The sequence below is a fragment of the Oreochromis aureus genome, linkage group 1 (genome assembly GCF_013358895.1).
Source record: "Oreochromis aureus strain Israel breed Guangdong linkage group 1, ZZ_aureus, whole genome shotgun sequence".
NCBI lineage: Eukaryota > Metazoa > Chordata > Actinopteri > Cichliformes > Cichlidae > Oreochromis > Oreochromis aureus.
In genome coordinates this window covers 2,507,747-2,532,930 of record NC_052942.1, presented here as the reverse complement: position 1 = coordinate 2,532,930, position 25,184 = coordinate 2,507,747, and the positions used below count along the sequence as shown (strand labels likewise).

At 39.7% G+C, this 25,184-nt stretch overlaps 1 protein-coding gene across 4 annotated transcripts in view; it reads left to right on the top strand.

Moving 5' to 3' along the window:
* The window catches only part of LOC116329712 (serine/threonine-protein kinase BRSK2), a 152,060-nt gene that overhangs the window by 61,341 nt on the left and 65,535 nt on the right, over positions 1-25,184 (top strand). For all 4 annotated transcript variants that reach the window (XM_039619175.1, XM_039619267.1, XM_039619220.1 and 1 more), the window contains exon 2: positions 10,656-10,750. In XM_039619175.1, the coding sequence (XP_039475109.1) occupies positions 10,656-10,750 (95 nt within the window). The remainder of the gene's footprint in view (positions 1-10,655; positions 10,751-25,184) is intronic.

Below are 25,184 nucleotides of genomic sequence, written 5' to 3'. Positions count from 1 at the left end.
AACCAGTGGGTGACACTGTGGTGGCTACATGAATCTTTTATGTTCTCTGTGTTTTAAAATATTTGATTCTGTGGAACACTGCTGCATTTGTCACTGCCACTGTCATCACCAACGTCAAAAAGGGGCTGTGACATTTTAACAGTATGCAGCACTCCCACAATGAGCTCATGGGTGCATATTCAGCCAATAGAGCTTTATGTCCAATCAACACCAGTCCAGCAATCTAACCTTACCGATATCCAAGAATACATTTACTTTTAGAAACTCCAGGATCCGTGGATCCTCTTCACTTGGTGCTTGCTTGTCTGTTTTGGTCTGAGTGTCGTTATCATGTGGTCGGCTCTTCTAAAGGTAAGATTTGGAGGCCTTTTGAGTTTCACAGATCAAAACTATACGTAGTGGGCCAGCGTCTAAATCACACTCCTTGTGAAATTGCTGCCTGAAGTGTGATGAGTATCAGACTGTTAACTTCTGGCTTTACTTGGTAGTTACTTCATAGTTTGAAGTATGTGTGGGTGGCCGGCTGTGGCCTGTAGGTCCTGGTTCTGAGAGCTGCTTGGTAGAAAAAATGTATCTGAACCAAAAAAGAAAATAGTTTTACACTTTTTTCAGTTCAGTTATCACTTATAACTCTTTTTTAGATATATCCTGTTACAATGGTGGATATTTGTATTACAAAAGTTTCAAATGACATATGGAGGTAGAAAGAAAGGAAGTACAAGTCATGCCTGTAGCCAGAAACATACAGATCCATATTCTTGGATCTGTATGTTTACATACAGCGTGGAGGTATGAGTGAAGGAGCCTCACTCCGAGTAAGACAGGTTTTTCCAGTGAACTTCATTTGGGAATGAAAAGGATGTCTCCCAAAAAAGTTTTTGTTTTGGTTGTTTTTTTGGGGTGAAAATTTGCCAGTGCCAACATCACATCGCTGAATTTGAACCCAGGCTAAAAGACTGCAAAAAGACAGGTTTTTTTAAATACTGGAATTGTATCAGTCAGTGCACTTAAGACCTACATAAGGCCAATAATCGTAAATTATGCCATCATATGCATCCATGTGCCCTCCAGTTCACCATACCTCCTTCTCTCTCCCCAACCAATCACAGCAGATGGCCCCGCCCCTCCCTGAGCCTGGTTCTGCCGGAGGTTTCTTCCTGTTAAAAGGGAGTTTTTCCTTCCCACTGTCGCCAAAGTGCTTCTCATAGGGGGTCATATGATTGTTGGGTTTTTCTCTGCATGTATTATTGTAGGATCTACTTTACAATATAAAGCACCTTGAGGCGACTGTTGTTGTGATTTGGCGCTGTATAAATTGAATTAATTATAGGTAAGTGGAGTTGTCACAATAGTAGAATACCAGGGGAATCAAACAAAGACAAAGAAGATTAGAGGTTAGAAAAATACTGGTGTGTGTGTTCAGCTGTTTCTGTTTATTTTGTGCGTCTTTTGACTTTGCAAGATATTTTCATTGCTGACCAATGAGAGTTGCCCAAGGTAGACCACCTGTGTCGTTACCAGTGTTGGTCAAGTTACTGGAAAATAGTATTAAGTAATTACTGATTGCTTCTCCAAGAAAGTAATCCCGTTACTTTACTGATTACTTATTTTCAAAAGTAATTAGTTACTTTATTACTTTTTAAAAATAATCTCAATACGTAATAAAGCCATAGACCTGTCAGCCCAGTTCTATTTTTTCTCCATAATCATCATATAAAACTGAATCAAATGAAATATTTGTTTTATTAGTTTTACTCTTTTAACTTTATGCAAATTGCATCAACCAAAGTTAAATTATATGCAAGAAGAAATTTGTTAAACATTTAAACCTCAACGTCATTGTCATGAGACACTCTCACAAACAAAATCACGGTTTAGTAACGCAGTAACGCAGCATGCTTAAGGGAAAGTAACAGTAATCTATCGTCTTGATGCATTCTCAATCATCCAGGAAAGTAAATCTCCAAAAGTTGAGTATGTTCATCTGGACGTAGCGTTTTGTGGGAGAAACGTTTCGTCACTCATCCAAGTGACTTCTTCAGACCTCTTCAGACTGAAGAAGTCACTTGGATGAGTGACGAAACGTTTCTCCCACAAAACGCTACGTCCAGATGAACAGATTCAACTTTTGGAGATAACAGTAATCTAATTACGTTTTTTTTCAATAGCAATTCCTTACTTTACTCATTACTTGAAAAAAGTAATCGGATTACAGTAACGCGTTACTGCCCATCTCTGGTCGTTACTGTTCACATTTTTGCACCCTATTTGCAACTGATTCCACCTTCAGCAGCCATTCATCAAGCATTCACTAGACCTGTGTGACACAGGCTTTAGCTGCTTTACAGGTCCACTGCAGACTCAATGCATACGACATAAGCAGGATAAAACTCGTTTCTCAGCTGTGCCAGTGAATAGGTGGGAGAATCTTTAAATGCAAAGGCTGAACCCAGGCTGAGCCTCGGCCCTTTGGTTACTTTATTTCACTACCGACAAATGACATGATCTGTTTCAGTTTAAATGTGACTGTTTTGAAATGTATAATGGGTTAAAAAATAACAGCTGTTTTGGTCTAATAACTGTCAAGATTAGCGAGGTTTATATCTTATATACATAATTTAGAAAATAGATGGTGGAAATGACACAGAAGTTCATTAAAGTGAATTTCCAGCCGTTATCTTGAGCATTTATTTAACTTCAAAGCTGGAGTGCTTTTATTCATTCACTGTTTATTTTGCCATTAATGCTGTCTTCTCTTTGCTTCCAGCTGGCTGTGTTAATTCATTCAATCTGCTCGTAGAACTGTTGCGCCTGTGGTCAGTACTTCAGCATAATTATCAGCTGATGTGTTGGTTTCCAATTAGACTACAAGCGAACAAAAATCACTGCTTAATGTCCAACAGCCTCAAACGAGGAGGGAAAAACTCTCTTTAGGGTTTTTAATCGACCTAGGCCTCTAAATGCTTTAATGTGGAGAGCTAACAATAACATCAGTCCTGTAGGAGTAAATCATACCCGAGGGTTATTTAACAGATGCCATTTATAAATATTCCAGCTTCATTTGTAAGAAATGTTAATTTTTCAGTTGCTCAAAACCATTAAGTACTGCAATTCCCATGAGTCTTATTAGGAGTTGCTATGGAGATGACTCCAGTCAGAGCCTTGAAATCAGCCTTGTTCTGAATATTCAGAACACATCTCAGTCTGAAACTAACCCAGACCTGCATTATTTATCTCAAATGTATTAGATGCCAGAAGTGCTCTATCGGAGGTGAAGTGGCCGTTGAAAACCACATGCATGGGCTATGTAGTCTTTGACTTTTTGGATTCCACTGCCTGATTTATTATGTGTGTGTAGGGGGGGTCTCAGTGCCTCCTAAAACCTATTCATTAAAGAACCTTAATTGGGATTTTGAAAGCAATTTGTGCTTTCAACTCCAAAGCACAGAGAGAAAACACGGAAGGTTTGATGAGAAAGGAGTTTAAGACTAGCGGGCACGTCCCCTCTGGCAGGAGCTCAGTCTGCAGAGTTCACAAGTCCTGGACATTATTGATCTGATTCAGCACAGAGGACCAAACTGATCGAGGGGAGAGAAATCAATGAAACTGAGTCAGTTGTGGCTTCAGCTAGTCACACAATAATTCATTCTGCAGAGTTCATGTAAGTTTAAAGCACTTTTCTTAAGAATACAGTAAATTTGTAATCTGCTGTTCCGTTGTGTGTGCTTACTCAATGAGTTCAAACTGCACGTGGAGCAGCAGCGGTCAGTGTTTGTGTTTTAAAGGTGTTCAAGGAAAACTCTGATTGAGGTTAAGACTTAATTACCTCTTCATTTTGAAGAAATGTAATTTGGGACAGTTATTCACACATCTGAATCTACCAGCAGGATAGATTCTTTCTGTAGGATTTTACATATTCCCCCTGTATCTGCTTGGGTTGTCCCGGGTACTCCCAGGAGATGCATGCTGGTGAGTTACTGGTGATCCTAATTCAGTTTAAGTGTGTTGGTGTAAATGGCTGTCTGCGTCTCAGTGTTGGCCCTGTGATGGTGACCTGTCCAGGGTGTATCCTGTCTCACGCCCCGTGACAGCTGGGATAGGCTCCAGCCCCTGAACTGTGGTTAAGATAATGGGATGGATAATTATTTTGAGCTAACAGTGCACTATGGAAACCTATCAGATATATTCTAAACTAAATGAACATGTAAATCCATATGTCTTTAATTAGAGTTAAAAGTAATATAAGCCAGTCATTTTTAAAACTTCATATCCTTCCATGTTTGTTGTTGGACTATAATGGACGGTGAATTTTCAAAATAAAAATAAAAAGCTGTAAGCTAATGTCGATTTATCCAACGTGACTTGACTGGGCACCTGAAGTGATATTCAAATGCAATAAGCAAAACAGTGGCCGCCCCGTGCGTGGGGCTGGACGGTGAACGCCATCCAGCCCCACGCACGTGATCCACGGTAACTCGTTAACGGAGATTTGCTGCGTTAATGCGGTTATGGCGTTAACGTCAGTTTAACGAGATGAACGCTGACAGCACTATTTAAAACGTAATCATAAACAGCTTGTGAAAGCTTCAGCTCCCGCACATCTTTTCGTCGTTGTCTCTGATGTTTGTGCATGTGGATGTTGCAAAGGAGAAAACTGTATTTTATTGTACGACACTAGCTGATGATGTTCCTCTCCTGTAATGTCCTTTATATTTACATCGCAGCGCTACACTTCACGTCACACTCAGCCTCACAGACCCATCTCTCACAAGGTGATAAGCTTCCACTGTAGCTGCTGTGCACTTTTCCCCTTCCAGCAAGCACCGTTTACCAAATCATTTAACCTTGAAAACATAATGTAGTGTTATTTATGCTGTTCTGATTTAAATAATTTTACATTTTTTATCTTCTGGTTTCTGGTTCCTTTGCAGGAAACTCTTTGTAACATAATGCACATATTACATAAAATCCTACAGAAACCAGCAGCATCTGCTAAAATTATGCTTATATTTTTGCAAAACAATAGAAAAAGCTGAAAAATGTCTTAGTCTTTCATTAAGTGCATGCAAAATGTTCTCCCTGTTAAGAAAAGCCTTTAATAGATAGAATATTACATTTAATAGAGTACTTTAGATGACTGACGAGGACTGTCTGACTCAGAGCGTCTAAATGCGTTTTGTAAAAATGTCATCTTAAAATGTTCTAATGTACGAGATTTGCCAAAGCTCCATTAAACGTGCCGTGTAAGCCATGAAAATGTCTCGTTCTCACACATTCATTGCAAAGTTTAAGGAATATTCTTCAATATCTAAGCACAATTAAATGGAACTGTTACCAAAGGAATAACACTTCATAAAGGGTCCCTCGGCTGGTGGGTAAAGTGCCAGCATCTAAGCTCAACTTTCCTTCATAAATAACCAAAAAAGACCAGTGTGTGCACATGGATGGGGTTGTGTCAAACGGCAAAGGTACAAGCTTTTACGGACGCTTCCTTGCTGAATTATACAGCAACGAGAGAAACTGCGGTTGTTTTGAAACATGGAAATGTCAGTTTTTACATAAGAGCCTAGTTGGGAGTTTTTTTGTTTTGTTTTTTTATGATTGTAAGAACAGAGAAACAGTGAAAACGGTTCAACATAAAGTGCTTTTACTGTTTTCATACTGTATGGAATTAAAAACGTATAGCTTTCTGTTGAGACAGAAAGTCACATTACAGTGTCAGAGGAGTAATTATAAGACCGAGGAAAAACTGTGAAGAAGACTATCGGGACACAGCTGTGTTTTTAGTGGAAATGAGTCATCTTTATCACCCTCATTGGGCCCATGTAGCTATAACATACACTTTAAATACCTTTCATAGAGGTGCAGGGGCTGAAACATTACTGCACTACAACTTGTCAGTGAGAAACCTCATTTCATTGGGTAGACTTCTTAGATTTATGTGCCATATACACGGAAAGGTTTTCTAATAAGTGATGTGATCAGAGAGAAGTTCAGCAGCAGAACTAGCGGCAAAATGACAATAAGCAGTTCAGTTTAGTTTCATTTATACAGCGCCAAATCAAAACAACAGTCGCCTCAAGGCACTTTATATTGTAAGGTAGACCCTACAATAATACATACAGAGAGAAACCCAACAATCATATGACCCCCTGTGAGCAAGCACTTTGGCGACAGTGGGAAGGAAAAACTCCCTTTTAACAGGAACAAACCTCCAGCAGAACCAGGCTCAGGGAGGGGCGGGGCCATCTGCTGCGAGCGGTTGGGGTGAGAGAAGGAAGACAGGATAAAGACATGCTGTGGAAGAGAGACAGAGATTAATAACAGGTACGATAATCAATAAGTGACAAAATTAATATTAAATATTATGAAGATACAATTTCAGTTCAATACAGTTTCTTTAAATGTGCCTTTGGGAATTAAGAGATATATGGACATTTACGTCACCATTATATGTATAGGAGTTTAATGTTGGAATTTTTGGAATTGTAGTCTGGTATGAATTTGGAATAATGCATTTTGTGGATCACAGGTTCCTTTCATAGGCAGCACATTCCTTGCTCCTGTTCAACATATGCATTTATGCATTCACTTTCTTTTAGCTTGTGGAACAAAACCAGTTCACTAGCAGTGTAAGAAAAATGCCTACATTATAAGGTAACCCTCCAAAACAGAAGATGATCCACAACCTGTGGGACATTCTCATATAGCACTGCTGTGCTTGACTTTACAGTGCAGGAGATGGTTTGCTCCATACAGTCAAGGTAAAAAAAAAAAAAAGTACATCTTCTTCAATTCAGGTGTAGCGTTTAGAATCACCTTTGACTCAGTTACCTCAATGTGCCCTGCTGTATGTTAAAGCTGTATGTTATGACCAGACATCATGCGGTCTTGTCTGTCCAAAAGACATTGTTCCAGACGTCTTGTGGTTTATTCAGATGTAGCTTGGCAGACCTGAAATGTGCTACTTTGTTCTTTTTAGAGAAAAAGAAGATATCTAACTTAAACCAGCCATGCTTGCTCGGCCTTGTCTAATTGTATGATAACAAAGTCTGGAGGTTAGTTATGAATGTTAGAGTTTGACATGTAGGTCTTGGCTTTTTTACCATTTGTCTGACCTTAAGGTGAAGTTGCTGGGACATTCACTGTACTGGTTGTGGTGAATTCTCCAAACCAACTAACTTCTAGAACTTAGTGGACATACTGGCTGATGATCAGGTAATCAAGTGTAATTGATTCACAGCACCTGGATGCTACTTAACCTCTTAATTTCTACAAAAGCAGTAAAGGTGTAGTTTTCCACAGAATGCAAAGAGTCGTAGTTATGATCCCTGCTTGGTCATGTGCAGTTGTCACTGGTTACTACGACTACAGTTATGCTAAACCTGTGACTTGCTTGTTTTTCCTGGTGGAGTTTTTGTGTTTGTTTGGTTTCTTCATCTTCTTTTATTTTTTAGGACTATTTGTTGGGAATTTCTCCTGACTTTTACTTTGGATGTTTCTCTTTGTTTTCACTGTACCAAAAAGTTGGGCTGTTCGATATAATCATATATATCTGATGACGATATGAAAACGTCTATCGTTTCATATTAAGCTATCGTTTGTTTCGTGGTGTCGCAAAATAAACTGTTTATTTTTTCATCGTTTTGATGGTCACTGTAGAATTTCTTAAAGTTCTCTCTTTCTCTTATATTTAAAATAACCACACTATGGATGGACAAGCGACGATTTTTACGCATTGTCATTAGCAACATCGCCGGTAAACCCAGCGTGTGGCTCCGCCGTTCGCTTATTTATTTTCCACATGAACCTTTCACCATAAAGCTGAAGATCCTGTTGAGATTTTTCAAAATAAACTGAAATGATGACAAACAGAAGGACCAGTCAAAACAAATCGAGGACCTTATTTCTAAACGAGGGGCTCCCTCTGTAGCATGGACATGGGTTGGTTATGAAAAGTCTGACACAGACCAGAAAACTGTACGACGCAAATTATGCAGGAAACCGGACCCCAGCTCAGACTCAAACACGGTAAACCTCTGCTACCACCTACGCAAGAATCATGTGACAGAGTGTGGAGAGAGTTTACGGATGAGAAGCAAAAAAGAGCCGTCAGGTGCTTCAAATAAACATTAGACTCAAACGTTAGAACAGACTTTTCCCCGCAGCAACTTATGTCTAAAAATATATAGTTTCATGCATCGATCAAAACATTCGACTCCAGGAACGCAACGCCCAGCTGCAAACACTTCACGCAAGTCGAGTTGCTCGAGATTCACAGAATTTACAGAAAATCTAACATTTTTGTGATATATATCGTTGTCGGGACGATAAATGTCTGATATCGGGACATGAGATTTTGGTCATATCACACATCTCTACCAAAAAGACCAAAGTTGGTGGTTCTTTCCTCTGAGTTCAGCACCAGTCATGAGCCCTTTAAGATGCTGTGCAAGAGGAACAATAATTGCTTGATGCTCAGGTTAAAAATACAAATGATAATTTTCTGAAAGCACACAATAGCTGATTCAAAGCATTTAAGCTCTAGGTACAGTATCTCTGCTTCCTAGTTTGCTATTTTCTGCTCCGCTCTCACAGAGTACTCTCCTCTACAGCACCTATCATAACTTGTTGGGTTGAATGTGTTCATACAGAGCAACCTTTATAGGGCTTTCTTAGTCCTGAATTATGGCAAGCAGTTGTAGGCGTGCCCGAGCCTCTCTGACAGGAAGATCAATAAGACTCGGCGAATGTCACGCAGGAAGCCATTTCAGTTCTAACTGGTGACATAAAAGAGCCCCCAGGCTGCCATATTGGTCCAGAGACCCCCGCTGCTCACGGCTCCGCTCGCTTCCTTGTGAAACCACCGCAGGGAAATCACCTTTCAAATAGCGACACACTCATCTCCTGTGAAATATATATGCAGCGCCACGTAATGAAGAGGCGCATATGCACAGTGGCATTTCCACTGCTGTCTGAAGACCTTCAGCACAAAGTAAAATATAGTCCCCTGGTGTCAGAGCTTTGATAAAGATGAATGGAGTCATTGTGACTGTAATAAGATAAAGGTAGTATGTGTTGACATTTCTGTTGGAATGGTGGAATAACATCAGGGCAGCTCTCAGAAGTACACAGTGATAAGGAAACCTGGGAGATGCACAATGGAAGCCGGTGACATTTGTATCCATGTGGTTAACATAGCTGAGTTTATATTGGCTTGTAGTAAAGCCAGCTATACATGTGCAAACTACAATCGTTAACTTCACTTTTAGTCTGCTACTGGGTCTTAGTGCTTTTTTAATTATCACATATTTCTTTTAACTTGTAACCAATTGCAGTAGTAGTTATTTGGATAAAAGAGATTCCTTCCAGATCCTATTTCAATGAATGTGTTACGCAACAGAACCAATGCTCTAAGCCAGCGGACCCCAACCTTTTTTTCGCCACAGACCGGTTTAATGTCAGACAGTATTTTCAGGGACCGGCCTTTAAGGTGTCGCGGATAAATACAACAAAATAAAACGATACGACCGAGACCAAAACTGTGGGATTTTGTAAATATAATAATAAACGCGAATTCCCTGTGTAATTGTATTGGCAGCGTCCTCCTGAAATGCGCCAACAACATTGAGAGTAACATCCTCCTCTCTGCCCCTTAATGCTCTCTGGTTGCTATGGTAACATGCAAATATTTCTTTCAAAATAAGACACACAACTACAACATGGGAAAGACCCAGGGAAACAGAGTAAACGATAAAAACCCTGAAAACCATAAATTTCACACCCAAGCCTCAAACGACTCACGGACCACTACCGGTCCATGGCCCGGGGGTTGGGAACCGCTGTGTTAGGCAACAGAACCAGTGCTCTAATAAACTACCAGCAGTACTACAGAACTAGAACAAGAACATAAATGAAAGGTAAAATCCTAAAACTCAAAATATTGAAGAAATTGATTATGATTATGAAGTGGGCTTATCTGTACCTTATACTCTGGTAAAAGAAACAGATATGTCTGATTCTATGCATTATTTTTTTAAATGTATATATTTGTATATAATGTGCTATGCAGCCGTGTGGTTTGTGTTTTGGGATCGGTGTGTAGTATTAGAAATCGTTCCTTTTAAACTATTTTAAAAAATCCTCTATCAGGATTTGTGGTTTTCTTTCATCTTTTTTTCTGAAATACATCAAAATAAATTATTTGTTTTATACTCTTTGTGACTCTTTTTTTTTATTCTCCAAAAACAGATAAATTAAGGTAAGACGTTCAGAACTAAACTTAGGAAAGGGCACCTCGAGTACATCTGCTTCAGAAAGTTACGGACTAAATTATCTAACAAAACTTGTGTGACACAACCACCTCCAACCTTATTTCCACCCACAGCGGTTTATAGAAACCCCTTCCTGATGCTGGTCTGTTCCTGCTTCAAAGGGAGTTCTTCCATCTTACTGCCATCAAGTGCTTGCTCACAGGTCATCGTCTTCATTGTTCAGAGTTTTCTTTCTATGATGGTTAGCTATGGTGAAACTTCGTCCTGCCATGAAAACCTCTGTTAAAATGTTTTTATTATGAGTTTGCATATTCCGAGTGTGACTCAGAATATGAAGAAATGACGACTGACGTGAAATTTATTTACATTTTTGTGTTTCAGGTCTGGTGAAGCTGGGTGTCCACTGTGTCACAAACCAGAAAGTTGCCATAAAGATTGTCAACAGAGAAAAGCTCAGTGAGTCAGTTCTTATGAAGGTAAGACCAATTTTACCCTCTGTGTATGCAGTCATCCCCGGCTCATGTGGTTCAGTTGGGGTTCTAGTTCATCAGCTGTTGTCTGTCATTTCAGTGGGATTTGGAAAGAATAGCAAAATCATTGGCTGTGTCTTGTCTGTCATGAGTGCATTGTCCCATGTACAGGAGTTAGGAGTTGGATGCACTGTTGTTGTTTTTTTATGTGAATAATATTTAGCATTGCATGTTTTCCAGATTATTTTGCGGTTATTATTTTTCTTACAACATAGCAGGAAATGTTCAGGTCCTTAGAATTCTATAACTACTTTTTTTCAAAGCTGCTATTGGCAAAGATTCATTTTAGACACCCACAGGAGCAGGAACTAGACCAGAACATAACGCAGGTACAGTGCATTTCTCTCTACATTTTAAATATAAAAACCTCAGTTTCTCATGTACCTTCTCCGTCGCCTCTCCGTACAATGAAGGTGAATTTAGTACTTTACTTCTATGAGGAGATTTTGCACCTGTGTAAGTGTCAGACGTCGTTGCCCACATTTATGCTTGTGTGTGGTCACATGTTAATAACTATGCGGTCATGTCCTGGAGTTTCTCAGCTGATAGGAAAAACATAAAGCGTTGGGACTTTTTTTCCCTCGTCAGTCTTTTTGTTTTTGTTTTGTTTGTCACATCATGCCCCTTTCGGTATTTTGAGCAATCAGTTTCCTGCTGACATTTCTTAGTCCTTATATTTATGATTATTTTTATTTATACCGAGGTGGAAGGTTATCCGGTCTTTAAGTGGTGACGTATGAACCCTGCTTCCGGGTGAAAACTACTGTGTTTATTAAGGCTGTTGTGCTTTTAACATGTTTTAAGGCAGTCAGTCAACAGTCAGTAATCACTCTCACTGCTCTCAGTTTTTATCATCACTGTTTAAAGCTCCGTTTTTAAACCCTTACGATGTAACTACAGCAGTATAATATTAATGACTAACCTGGTATTGTGGATGGATTATCTCAGTTGTTCTCCTGACTGAAGTTTGGTCCGTTTACAGCATCCTGCCATGCGATTGCATTTGTCCCTAACCATCAGGAACCCTCACGTTAACTTTTATCGAGTGGAAAAAAGTTAGCGTTCATCCTCCAGCTTCACTGTGTTTATGTTATGCTAACATAGCTGTGTCGGTAGCGATCACGTAGCACATCATTATATACCAGCTAGCCCAACTTCAGTAACCCTACAAACGTCACTGCTGTTTAGTTTCCTGTCTTCATTTATGTTGGAAGTGATAGCAGAGCTGTACGTTTGAATGTTTCAGAAATCACTCAGTCAGAACATGCTATATCATGTTTAGGTGGAAACTAGCGAGCTAACTTCCTGCTAACTTCTAACTCCGTTAAATTGAATAAATTCTGTTTTCATGGATGCCTGGATGTTAAACTTAATTGTTACACCTGGTAAAGCAGCAACGCTGATCATTTTATTAAAGATGAAAGAATTTAGACAGTTTGTAACTCTCAGTGATGCCGCAGTGTTCGTTTGACTTTGGGACCTGAAGCAGAGTTTGGACCCAGAAACAGCTAATGACGTCAGACTTAAAGACCGGATAGCATAGAGTTAAAAGGGGCGATATATTCTTTTCTTCTGTATAACGTATTTTACACACTATAAGGCGCACTTAAAATCCTTTAATTTTCTCAAAAATTGACAGTGTGCCTTATGTATGAATTCTGGTTGTGCTTACTGACCTCGAACCGATTTTATGTGGTACACGGCGCTCCAAAATCTGTCAAAAATGTTTTAGTACGACTTTGGTAAGCTAGGAAGCTGCACTGCTTGATGGATTGTCGGAGCATTACGGCTGCCATAGTCAGGAGCCTTGCGGAGTAATCTGGGTCCTAAACTCCGTCCACCTCAGGTCCCAAAGTCACACGATCACTGCGACATCACTGAGAGTTAAAAACTGTCTAAATTCTTTCATCTTTAATAAAACGATCAGCGTTGCTGCTTTACCAGGTGTGACAAATAAGTTTAACATCCAGGCATCCATGAAAATAGAATTTATAGCATTTAACGGAGTTAGAAGTTAGCAGGAAGTTAGCGGAAGTTAGCTCGCTAGTTTCGCTAGTTACCTAAGCATGATATAGCATGTTCTGACTGAGAGATTTCTGAAAAAAATCAAACGTACAGCTCTGCTATCGCTTCCAACATAAATAAAGACAGAAAACTAAACAGCAGTGGCGTTTGTAGGGTTACTGAAGTTGGGCTAGCTGGTATATAATGATGTGCTACGTGATCAACTGAGATAATCCATCCACAATACGAGGTTAGTCATTAATATACTGCAACAACATGGGAATAGAGCAGCTGTTAGGGAATTCAGCATTAATGAATCAATGGTAGGGAAGTGGAGGAAACGCAGTTTTTGGCTTTCCCCATATTCCAAAAGTGCTTCGTCTCTTTGCTATTACTGTAGCCCGGCATAATTTGCAGATGATGTTGTTCGCAGCCGCTGCGATGCTTTCGACCAAAACAGGCACAACTTGATGACACCATCAACATGCGCTATCGCGGTAGAGCGGTATAGTCAAAATCTCTACCGCTGGCCAAAATTATATCGTTTCTACCGTATACCGTTTATACCGCCCACCCCTAGTGCTAAATCATTTTCAAGCCCTACTCTTATCAGGTTAAAACTTATGGAAAAAGTCACATTGATGTAATCTCGATCTTTGTGTTATTCATCAGTCCGTGTTACAGCTAGAGTTGTGGCTAACAGCGTTGTTGTTTATTGTGCCAGTTATATTTACTGATTAATTTTCTTTTCATTAATCAATTAACCGGTTAATTCTTGGAGTTTTTGCTAGCATCACTGAATAAAACAGCTATTGGAGCAGCAGCCACGAGCTGCAAACAGTGTAGCAGGTCGTGGCGCAAGCATGAGTGAACTTTATTGTGTGCATATCATTAATCAGTGAAATAACCCAACAATTTTGTATGTAAATATCTCACTGTTTAGTAGGTTCAGCTAGCTAGCTTTTTTTGAGAATAGTAGGAGGGGTTTGATTGATTGATTGATTGATTGATTTTATTAGACATATGGTAAACTGTCAATATCTGCTGGGGGAATATAAATTAATAAAAAGTGGTGGTGTATAACTTTTTTGAAATTTTTTTCATTGAACAAAGTCCCTTTTCAGACTTGCTAATATGAAAATGTTGGATGGCAGTTTTACCTGTTCAAGTGAGACCAGTTAAGACCCTTTTTTTTATCGCCTAATAAATAATTTGTTCAGCTTGAACCACACCCACCAAACAAAGACTTTCATTTTACTCACATTTTACTGTCACGTTTTCTAATTGGACCGAAACTCTGAGCAGATTAGTCTCTTCCAGTTTCTTTCCTATTATATTCTCTGTCATGTCAGTCAGTACAGTTTGAGTGGCAGAAGGTTTTAAAGTGTATAATTAGCAGTTTTTTAGACTGGATTACTGTCATGAAAAGACGTTTCTGATGAGACAGGCACAACAAAACACCTACGCAGAGTCCAAACTCAAAAGTCTGTGTCGTCTCCTTCACATCCTCAGTAGTTAGCAGTGATATGATTGTGTGTGTTTTCATGTGTTTGTGGAGGTCGTTTGACCAGACCATTTGCTGCTGCAGTCTTTCTGCTGACAACTGTCCTTTTATCGTAACAAGCAGAGTCGGCGAGGAGTATTTTGACCACCTCTCTCCTCAGTTAATGTCGGCAGCTAATTAGTTGTTAACACTGATGGTGCAGGAGAGTGTTATCTTGTTTCCAAGGTAATTCTAAAGTCAGCTTTAAGATTGTGAAGAGCCAGATCAGCAAGATTGTTGTTGATTGGTTGCTGCCTCCTGTTCCATCATTTGCTCAGCTGCCTCCATTTGACAAGGAGGAAGTTGAAGAGTCTCATTTCTTAGGCTACGTTCACACTGCAGGCGAAAGCGCATCAAATCCGATTTTTTTGACCCTATGCGACCCGTATCCGATCTTGGTATGACAGTGTGAACGGCACAAATCCGATATTTTCAAATCCGATCTGGGTCACTTTCGTATGTGGTACTGAATCCGATACGTATCCGATGTTTTAGAAAGCGACTGCTGTGTGAACGGTCAAGTCGCATTAAATCCGTCTTTTACGTCACTGACACAAGACAGGCGCCAATTATCAGCGTCAGAGAAGCGCCCGAGAAGACATCGCGAACGCTTCCTGGCCATCCAGTGTAGATGTCAGTGAAACTGTTGGGAAGACAACGTTGGAGAAACGTGAACATTTTATTTGTACTGTATAATCTGCAGATTCTGACAGAAATCTGCAGATTATCCTTTGAAGCACCGCTCCTCTAAAACAGCAAAAAGGATCATTATTAGGTTATTTACATTATTATGTAAATAACAAAATAACTTAAAGCAAAAATTGGGAAACGTAAAGTCCGAAGTCTTTATATTAAGGGCCATCAGTCAAACAATATTGTTTGGTCTGGGTCTAAACAGAGCGAGTTGTGTGTGAAGTCTTCTTTTGCGAATGCGGGCCGCTTTGAGGGTTCACATTAGAGCGCGTTTGCTGTCGCATTTTATTTGTAGTGTGAACAAGCAGACAAAAAAATCAGATTTGATCAAAAAATCGGAATTGAGCATTAAGACCTGCAGTGTGAACGTAGCCTTAGACTGCATATCTCCGCTGAGGTGTTCTTAAGCAGGTGTCCAATTTATTCCAACCTGAGTCTTATTTTTGTGGCATTAATCATTCATAATTAAACCTGATGATCACCAAATTGATGTGAGGTCTGGAGATACAATGAAATTATGGCATATAAGAAGCACAAACACTTAAGTTGGAAACAAATGTTCACAATAGCCAAGAAGCAGTGGTGTGGTCTTTGTTATTAAGATGCAGCAACATAGATGCAAAGCAGAGGCTACACTGCAGAGGAGGAAACTCTGTTATTCCCTTTTCTATTCCCTGTTCTTTTATTCATTTAGCCAAAAAAATTACATTAATTAAATAAAAATTAAAAATTCACTAATAACTGCGTACATCTGAGTTTCATCTTTAGTGGTAAAGAATGGTCAAACGAGACGAGCATTTCAAACCCCGAACTGTGATATTATTAAATATGATCTTTGTTCTGGCTCAGAACTACAAAAAACTGACATGCTAGCGTTCCCTGGAGGACTCTACAACGAACCTCATTTTTTTCGTAACTCTTCGATGGCTCATTGCAAAATGTGAGGCATTTATTGTTTTTATGTTTATTTATTGTTTTTATGTTCAGTCTCAACTGTTACGAAGTTGATGTGCAGTTAATAAGTGCAATAAATATTTATATTGGAAAAGAAAATCGTGAGAGAATCGTGATCTCAATTCTAAGCAAAAAAATCGTGATTCTCATTTTATGCAAAATCGTGCAGCCCTAGTGACCATTGCTTCTGATTTGTTTCTTGAATAGATTAGCAGCTACACAGTCCAGAAACAATAATGAAGCTCTGCAAGCAGCTGTGAAAGCAACATAACCTCTGATGCACACAAGCAATGATGAAAACAACGTGTGAGACACCCCCAGACCCAGGGTGGTGCTGAAGCTGAGTGTACGCCAACCAAGCAAACAAAGCTTCATTTTCAACAAGTAACAAAGCAGAGATCAAGAAGCTCATTTCAACAGGAAAATCACTGTCACCACCAATGTTCCCTCTAAGCTGCGCACGTGCGCAATTGCGCACTGCTGGCACGCTCTCTGCGCACAGAAAATCTGCGTTGCGCACAAAAAAAAATCTAACCTGAATTGAAATTAAAATTAAAACTTTAACAATTCTGTTTTGCAGTGTTAGTCAGTGAGTGACTGGCTGCTCCTGTGTGGGATTAGAACGATGCCACCTTATCCTATAGTCCAGCCAATAATGCGATTCACATTCGTATATACGCAGCCAATCAACGTCGCTGACAGGCTATGACAGCGTCCTTATGTGCCGACACCGGTGTTTTAGCTAGCAAAGCGGCCTGGCTGATGTGCAGTGAAGCCACGTTAATGACAACGTGTCCAACCATTGGAGATGTGAGCAGGACAGACGGAACAACTGACGGAAAAAGTGTGGACTTTATACCAGTTTTTAAATTGTGTTGATAGGCCACATAAAACCAGAGTTATGATAAAAATATCTGCAATGTTTGGTTTTCTTCCTGAATACTATCGTTGTTTATATTTACTGCGGGAAAAAACGGTAAAAACGGCGTTTTATAAGGAAAGCACTCTCCACCTGTGAGCAAAAACAAAACCAAAAAACCCCCGCCCTTTCCTATTGGTCGAAAAATGTACCATGTCGACCAATCAAAAAATGATATGGCAACAGTTGTTTAGGAAGGGGGGAAGTTTTAGGAGTGACGGCGGTGTTCTGAGATGTGAGAGATTTGAGAGGTTTAGCGCAAATCTTGTGTAGTTAGTGTGTAGTTAGTGTGTAGTTAGTGTGTAGTGTAGTCAATAGTTTTGTTGTGTGTGTCAGAACAATGAGGCGGCTGCTGAATGTTACAGGTGTTACAGCAGTGATACATCTCCTGTTGTCAGGCCTGCAGGTATCAGGCTGTTGTTCTCCTTTATCTCATAGTGGACAGAAATGAGTTTTTGGAGTGGCACAAATAATTTGTGTGGCATCAGATTTGATGCAGAACAGCTGATTGTTCTGTAAATAGTTTGAAATGTTTATTTAAAAAAACGCCTTGGCTGCATTTTTAGGTAAACAGCTGCAAAAAACTTTGTTTGCAAAACTCAGTTACTTTTTTGAAGAAGTAACTATATAATTAATTGCCCAACATTGGTCATTATATGCTGTATTTTGCAGACAGAGAGTTACAGACTCTCTCCCAGACCACAGACTCATAATACAAGTCAGAGCTTTATGAAAAAAAAGAAAAAAAAGAAAGTTGTGTTTTCAAAATTGGAGTTCAAGTTATTTTTACTTCCAATAGTGTTAACATACTACACAGGTCATGAACAGGAGTTTTTACATTTTCATTGTAAGTGGGCTAAAGCAGTTAATTAAAAGTAGTCTAACATAAATGTAAATGCTGTAATTTGATTATTTTAATAAACCATGTAACTTGGATGGATTAGATGCTGGCGTGACCACAGTGCACACGTCTGATGTCGCTCACAGTGGTCCAAGTGGCCGCTCAGGGTGTTTGTGTGTTCGCTCAGACACGTGAAAGATTAGAGGGAACATTGGTGGAAACATTTTTCTTTGAAGTGCTTTTGCTGTTGTTTTTCACCTGCTTTGTTGGCTTAGAGTTCATACTTACATGGGCTACTGAAAGAAGCCGTTTCTGTGTATCTGTACACATATGAACAGTTTATATTGTTAATGACAGTTACCTGGGCGATCTTTCAAGGCAAAAAAAAAAAAATTAGTAAAGCGAGTACGGTGACAAACTGCTTTAGAAATGACGTGATTAAGCAATGCCTTTTTACTTTTTTAAAGTCAAAAGCTTTTAAGTCTTTAGTAAACCTTTTTATGGCTCCAGGAAACCAAAGGAAAACTTGGCAGTGAGACAGATTCCTGGTACCCGCAGTGTTTCTGTTTTGTGCACAATAAAACCTCCGTGCTCACTTATTTTGTCTAAAAGCTAAAAGCATAGCCGAAGGTGCAGATGCTTCTCTGAGCCACTCGGCTGAAACGATTCCTGCGCTCGTATCCGAGCTCTGCTTTCCTCCCGCCTGCTGACATGGTTGTGTTCGCTGCCAGCCATTCCCTCTTCTGTCTGTCTGGGGGTTGCCCCAGCAGCTTTCTCTAATCTTTCGCGCCTCGGCTTTATTTCAGAAGAAGCCGAGGCCCTGTTGTCATGGCAACAGGCAGCTATTGGCTCAAGTTATAGCCGTTGCGTTCTCACACAACGAAATCTAACCAGCCACCTAAAAATATAGTTTAAAAACCAAACCCAGATGGGATTTCAAGGAGGTGCATGTTGAAAGCATCACTGAGGCGCCGCTCCTCCTGCTTCCGTTGACATTTTGTCCCATTTTGCTTGACATTTTCAGATGTGCTGCAGGTTCCCTTTTTTTGTTTCTCTCCTTTCCTTTGCTCCAAACTTAGCGAAGCATTGGATTTATTCTGTCAAGGTTTTGCACACGAACGTCTCTTTTGTTCACCGTACAAGACACATTTACATTTCCCTTGTTCGTCGTTAGACGCCGGATCACCCAAATCATTTCCATATAAATACATTTTGTTTTCTTTTTGTCATCTCAGATTTTTATCCATGACTGATAAAGTTGAAAGAATTTCCACTGGCTTTACTAAACCACCAATATGAGAGAAAAGGGCGAGGTTACTGGCAGCAGTAGTTCTACAGAGATAGCGGCGTATTTTAAGGCTGTGTGAATTATACAAAGGTTGTCTAGTACTCAACCTGTTTCCCTTATGGGGATGGTGTCTGTTAGTCGGCTTCTGGACTAGTGAAAATCATCCAGCTCTAGAGGACAGTGACGGTGCCATACTACTACAGAGGCCGACAATATAGTTAACTTTATATGTTTGGTGAGTACAAAATGTTTGATAAGCAGCTGAATAGCTTAGGGACTGAGTAGTTTCTGTGCTTGCACTGGTCTCCTCCAGGTGCTCCACTTTCACCCTTTCAGAGACTAATTCACTAGCCAATCAAATGGTGGCGTGGTGGTACAACGGTTAGCACTGTCGCCTCGCAGAAAAAAAAATGGCTTCCAGTTGAAACTTTGTGGCTGGGCAGGCCTTCCTGTTTGAGCTCATGTTCTTCCTGTTCTTCCAAGGGTTTCATCCCAAAGTCCAAAGACTTGGATCTTAGGTTAGGTTGGAGATTGTAAATTGGATTTAGACCTGGATGGGAATTTGTTTGCTCACCCAGCTGGGATAGGGTCCAGCGAAGTTGGATAAGCAGTGGATGAACAAATAGTCAAAGGCAGAGACGCAGAGCAGTCTGAAAATAATCTCTAATATAATAATGCTAAAAATGAAGCAAAACAATCTAATAAATAATAAATAAGAATTTAGCAGTCAAACTGTTAATCACATTTTTAATAAACCAGATGTCCCCCTGAAGTTTGTGCCATACACAGTATATAAGATGGATGTTGCTGCTGGTTTCTGAAATATCATTTTGAAGATGAACCGTTCCATCACTGTCATCTTTGTGTTTGGATGGTGGATCTGACTGTGAAACTGCGTGGTTATTGGCCAGTGACATGTCAGTCACTAACTAATGAGAAGAAACCTTTTAAATCACACATTAAAGTTATTCCATGTTTAGTAATTTAGTAATAATAATTTTTTAAACTCTAGAAGTATACTGCTAAATTACTGTGCATTTTCATTGTCGTGCTTTTAGAAGGTCGGTTCTGGTACCTCTGGGCTAACTGACTAGCTGCCACATTCCTACCCACTGCACCCCAACAAGTTTGGATAATCTACATTGACCATAGATGTGACGTGGTCGTCTGTCTTTGTGGCGGTCCTGTGTTGGACTGGTGATCTGTGGAGAGTGTAGCATACTTTTCAGCCTATGTAATTGAGAATGAGATCCTGCGTTCCCTCAGGAAAACTGTGCAAATGTAATTATTGAAAATATAATAATATTTTTATTAGACATTATTAGATATTTTATTAGATATTTTAAAAGCAAGAAAATAGACGTTTGCAATAAGTTGGAATAATTTAAACCATTAAAAAGATAAAAATAAGATTAAAAAAGTGATGTAAGCCTTTTAAGTCATGGTTGCAAAATAAATTTGAGATGTAAAGGACAACTTTAGGATCAGCATAACCTTCAGAATCGTCCATTACTGTTCTGTCATTCATTCTGCTGAGAACAGGTAATTCAGTCCTTTCACCTGTTTTTTTACCCTCAACCTTTTCCCATATCTACCTCATAGCCCTTAGTGGACTCTGTCTTTGTCATGAACTAACATGCACTTCATGCAAAGATGCTATAGTGTGTATATCTACCACTAATGCATGGTTTCTGGTGATATGAGCGGCCTGACATTTATAGCAACACCTTACACAAGACTCACCGTCGTCCCGCCTAGCACCCACATGTCAGTCCTGGCATTTACACTGGCGTCGCACTGATTTTAATGGAGAGTGTTGTACAGGAAGCACAGGTGGAGCATGATCAGAAAGATGGAGGACAGAAACGCCTCAGGACAGCATAAATGAATCAATAATAGTGCATGCCAATCTCACACTCACACAGACTTTGACAGTATAGCTGTGCGCTGTGGTCTTCTACCTTTGGGAGACCAAATTTTGACATCATCAGTTATACATTAAAATCTGATGAGACATAAACCTAAACAAGTCTTCAAGACTAAAAACTATAAAAATAAAAATATCGATACAACGAAATATCGTGACTTTTCGTGCAATGACACTGAATCGATATTCAAAATCAGTGTTATCGTTTTTTTTAAATTGAAAAATTACATGCATTTACTGTTTATTTCTTTTGTATGTTGGAATTCAAACTCCGGCCACTGGTTTGCAGTTTTTACCGCCTTTACTATGACGTAAAAACGAGGTCTCGCGATAACTGTAGAAGCTTCTAGTTTGCCAAAACCAACGAAGTAGAACAGTGGATGTGTGGCCAATTGTGCTAGCTAACTGATGACTGAAGAGGAGGGGATACAGCCGGCCCCCACAGCTTTCAAAGCTGATGTGTGGACTTATTTTGGATTTAGGACAAAAGAAGGCAGTAAAGACTATGACAAGAGCTATGCAGTCTGTAAAATCTGCACCGCCAGAGTCAAATATTCCGGTAACACAACAAATTTACGAACACACGTGCCTAGACACCATAGCAACGTAGCATCAAATGCTAATTTTAAAACACAACGAGGTGACCCCGCTCAACGGACAATTGAAGAAGTTAACTTTTCGAAACTACCAGCAACTTCAACTCGTGCAACAAAAATAACGCAGTCAGTACTTGTTTTTATTTGCAAAGACATGCGCCCTCTGAGTGTTGTGGAGAATAAAGAATTTCGTAATATGATTAAAACGCTGGCGCCCCGTTACACCGTTCCTTCCCGACAACACATCACGGACATCGCTCTGCCAAAGTTGTACCAAGAAGTCAAAGCGACAGTGCTGGACTCCCTCAGCTCGGCAGAGACAGTTGCTTTGACATGCGACGCTTGGACTTCAAGAGCCACTGAATCGTACGTAACTGTTACAGCACATCACATAACGGACCAGTAGAACCTTCAGTCTCATGTACTACAAACCCGAGCCATGCATGACAGTCACACAGGTGAGCACATTGCAGCGTTACTAACTGACGCTGTGGCTGAATGGGGATTGAACGCAAAGGACCTTGTTGTTGTTACCGATAATGCACCAAACATGGCTCTCGCAGCTAGACTTGCAGGCATGACGCACATACAATGTTTTGCACACAGTCTGAATCTCGCCTCACAGAAAGCACTGAAAATACAATCCGTGGTGCGACTTCTCGGGAGGATCTGACGTGTAACAGCCTTTTTCAGGCGCAGCACCTCAGCCAGCAACCAGTTGAAGCAGAAACAGTGCCTCCTTCAGCTACCAGCTCACAGATTGATCACGGACATAATTACAAGATGGAACAGCTCCTATGATATGATAGAACGATTTTTAGAACAGCAACCAGCCATCTGTGCAGCTCTGCTTTCTGCAGAAGTTAGGAAGAGTGAAAAAGAAATTTTCACATTAAGTGAGTCTGACATCACATGTGCAGAAGAAGTTGTCAGGGCGCTCAAGCCTATGAAGGACGCCACCCTGGTGATGTCAGAGGAGAGTATGCCAACCCTGTCCATCATTGCTCCTCTTCATGCCAAGCTTGTGATTGGTGCACAAGAAAGTGTTGATGATACACCGACAGTAAGGGACATTAAGACTGCCATAGCATCTGGGAAAGAGATATGTAAATGAGAGGGAGACACTATGGATGGCATCAACAGTTGATCCTCGGTTTAAGGACCTGCCCTTCCTGTCTGAAGCAGAGACCAGTGAGACCTATTCCAGACTGTTGGACACTGTGGTGACTGTGATAAAGAAGGAAAAAAATGTAAGTAAATAAATGAATTTATTTGGAAAAATTCAACTGAAGTTATAAGCAAGTGAATCAAGTAAAAAGCAAAAAAAAAAAAAAATGCATATTGATGACATTTGTCATCAAATATTAGTGAAAAACGGTGAATCTTGGATTTGAATTTTGACTTTCTGACATTAATACTATTTGAATTTAATGTTTTTCAGCAGCAAAAGAATAAGGAGACTGACAAACAGGTGGAGGAGGAGAATGCCACAGAGGAGGCTCATCACCCACATATCAAAGACAGCTTTGACTCCATCCCTCGGCCACCCCTGAAGAGACAGAGGACCTCATGTGGATTGGTGGACTTGCTCGGAGCTATGTTTACCTCTACTAGTGACAATACTGCACCAAAATCAGAACATGATGTTGCTGCAGCTGAGATCAAGAGGTATAGAGATGAGACCCCTTTGCCTCTCACAGGAAATCCTCTCAGTTGGTGGAAGGACCATGAACAGGAATACCCTCAGCTATCCAAAGTAGCAAGGAGTTTCCTATGCATTCCTGGAACAAGTGTCTCTGCAGAGAGAGTGTTCTCCTCTGCAGGAGACATAGTAAATGCACAGAGAAGTGTCCTGAGAGCTGACCATGTCAATCAGCTTGTATTCCTGCACAAAAATCTGGAAATTGAAAAATAACCACTGAGAAAACACTAAACATGGAAAATCTCTGATATGAGAATGTTTGACATTTTGGTTGAGTCTCATAAGCACTTTTATTTAGATGAGTAAATTCCTTTTTTCAGGTTTTTTCAGGTAATTTTTACTTGGATGGATTCTTCAAGCAATTTCATTTTTGATTTATATTTGTTTATGTTAAGGTCACATAGAAAGTGCTTTGTTTTGATGCTCCATAGAGCAGTTTTTGGATAAGTATTTTACAATCATAGTACTTAGAAAGACTTCAGTGTTACATGTTTACTTTTTTATGTTAAAAAAATACTTGATATTTCAGTAAAGTAGTTTTTGTTTATTAGACATGACTTCTAATAAGGCAGATGTTAATTTCTCCATTCATTTTGAACTTGGAGTGTTTTTGTTTCAGATGTTTCATGTCAAGCATTTAACAGTTTGGACTGTTTACTGTGAGTTTTCCTAATTAAATTCAGTCCTACTAAACACAAATATCGTCTGGCTTTTAGTATCGCAATATATCGTATCGTCTACCCTGTATTATGATACATATTGTATCGCCAGATTCTTGCCAATACACACCCCTACTAAAAACCAAAAAACATTCCACGTAATCTCGATACCTAACAGACCTCAGGGTTCTGTGGCCTGACCCGGAGAGATCTGTGTGTGCCTCCCCAGACTATCACTGACCCACCATCAAACTGGTCATACTGAGAAGGCAACATAACGTTCTGTCACATGTGACATGTGCTCAGAGTGAACTTGCTCTCATCTGTGAACAGCACAGGGAGCCGCTGGTGTACCTGCCAATTCTGGTATTCTATGGAAAATGTCAGTCAGGCCCCACAGTGCTGGGCAGCGAGCACAGGACCCACGAGTTTCCCAACCACTGTGGCACATAGGTGTGCCATGGAAGAGTATCTGGTTCCAGTGTTGGGCAAGTTACTTTGAAAAAGTAATTAATTATAGTTACTAGTTACTTCTTCAAAAAAGTAACTGAGTTATAAGATTCTACAAGTAATTAATTACTTGAAAAGTAACTATTGCATGACTTTAAAAAAATGTTTAACCCCCTGGGGTCCAGGGTATAATTGGCCGTTTTTGACTACTTTTGATTTTCCCTCCACATTTCACCTTTAAAAACTGTTTACTTTGCCTTGTTTGGTATCATCCTTTTCAGCACAACCTCATGTGTCTGAATTTACAGTTATGTTTTCATTTTGACATACTGTATTAACACAATTGATCTAAAATCAGACAAAAAACATAAAATCAGTAGAAAAAGTTATATTTTTTACTGTAACAACCACAAACATGTTTAATGAATCATATTTCATAACTTTAAATGCAAATATTAATTGTCAATTTTAAAATCATATGCACAAGTTTTGCAAACAAATAAAGTTATTTGCATCCATTTACCTTTTACCCTTTTTTTAAATAACCATTTCAAACTACTTACAGAACAATCAGCTGTTCTTCAATAAGCTGCCACACAAATTATTTGTGCCACTCCAAAAAAATAACTTCTGTCCACTACAAAGGAGAACATCACAGCCTGATCCCTGCAGGTCTGACAGCAGCAGGTGTATCACTCCTGTTTCTACCTGGAGACAGCAGTCGCCTCATTGTTCTGACACACAACACAAAACCATCCACAACACTACACGCTAACTACACAAGACAACACATTAACTACACAC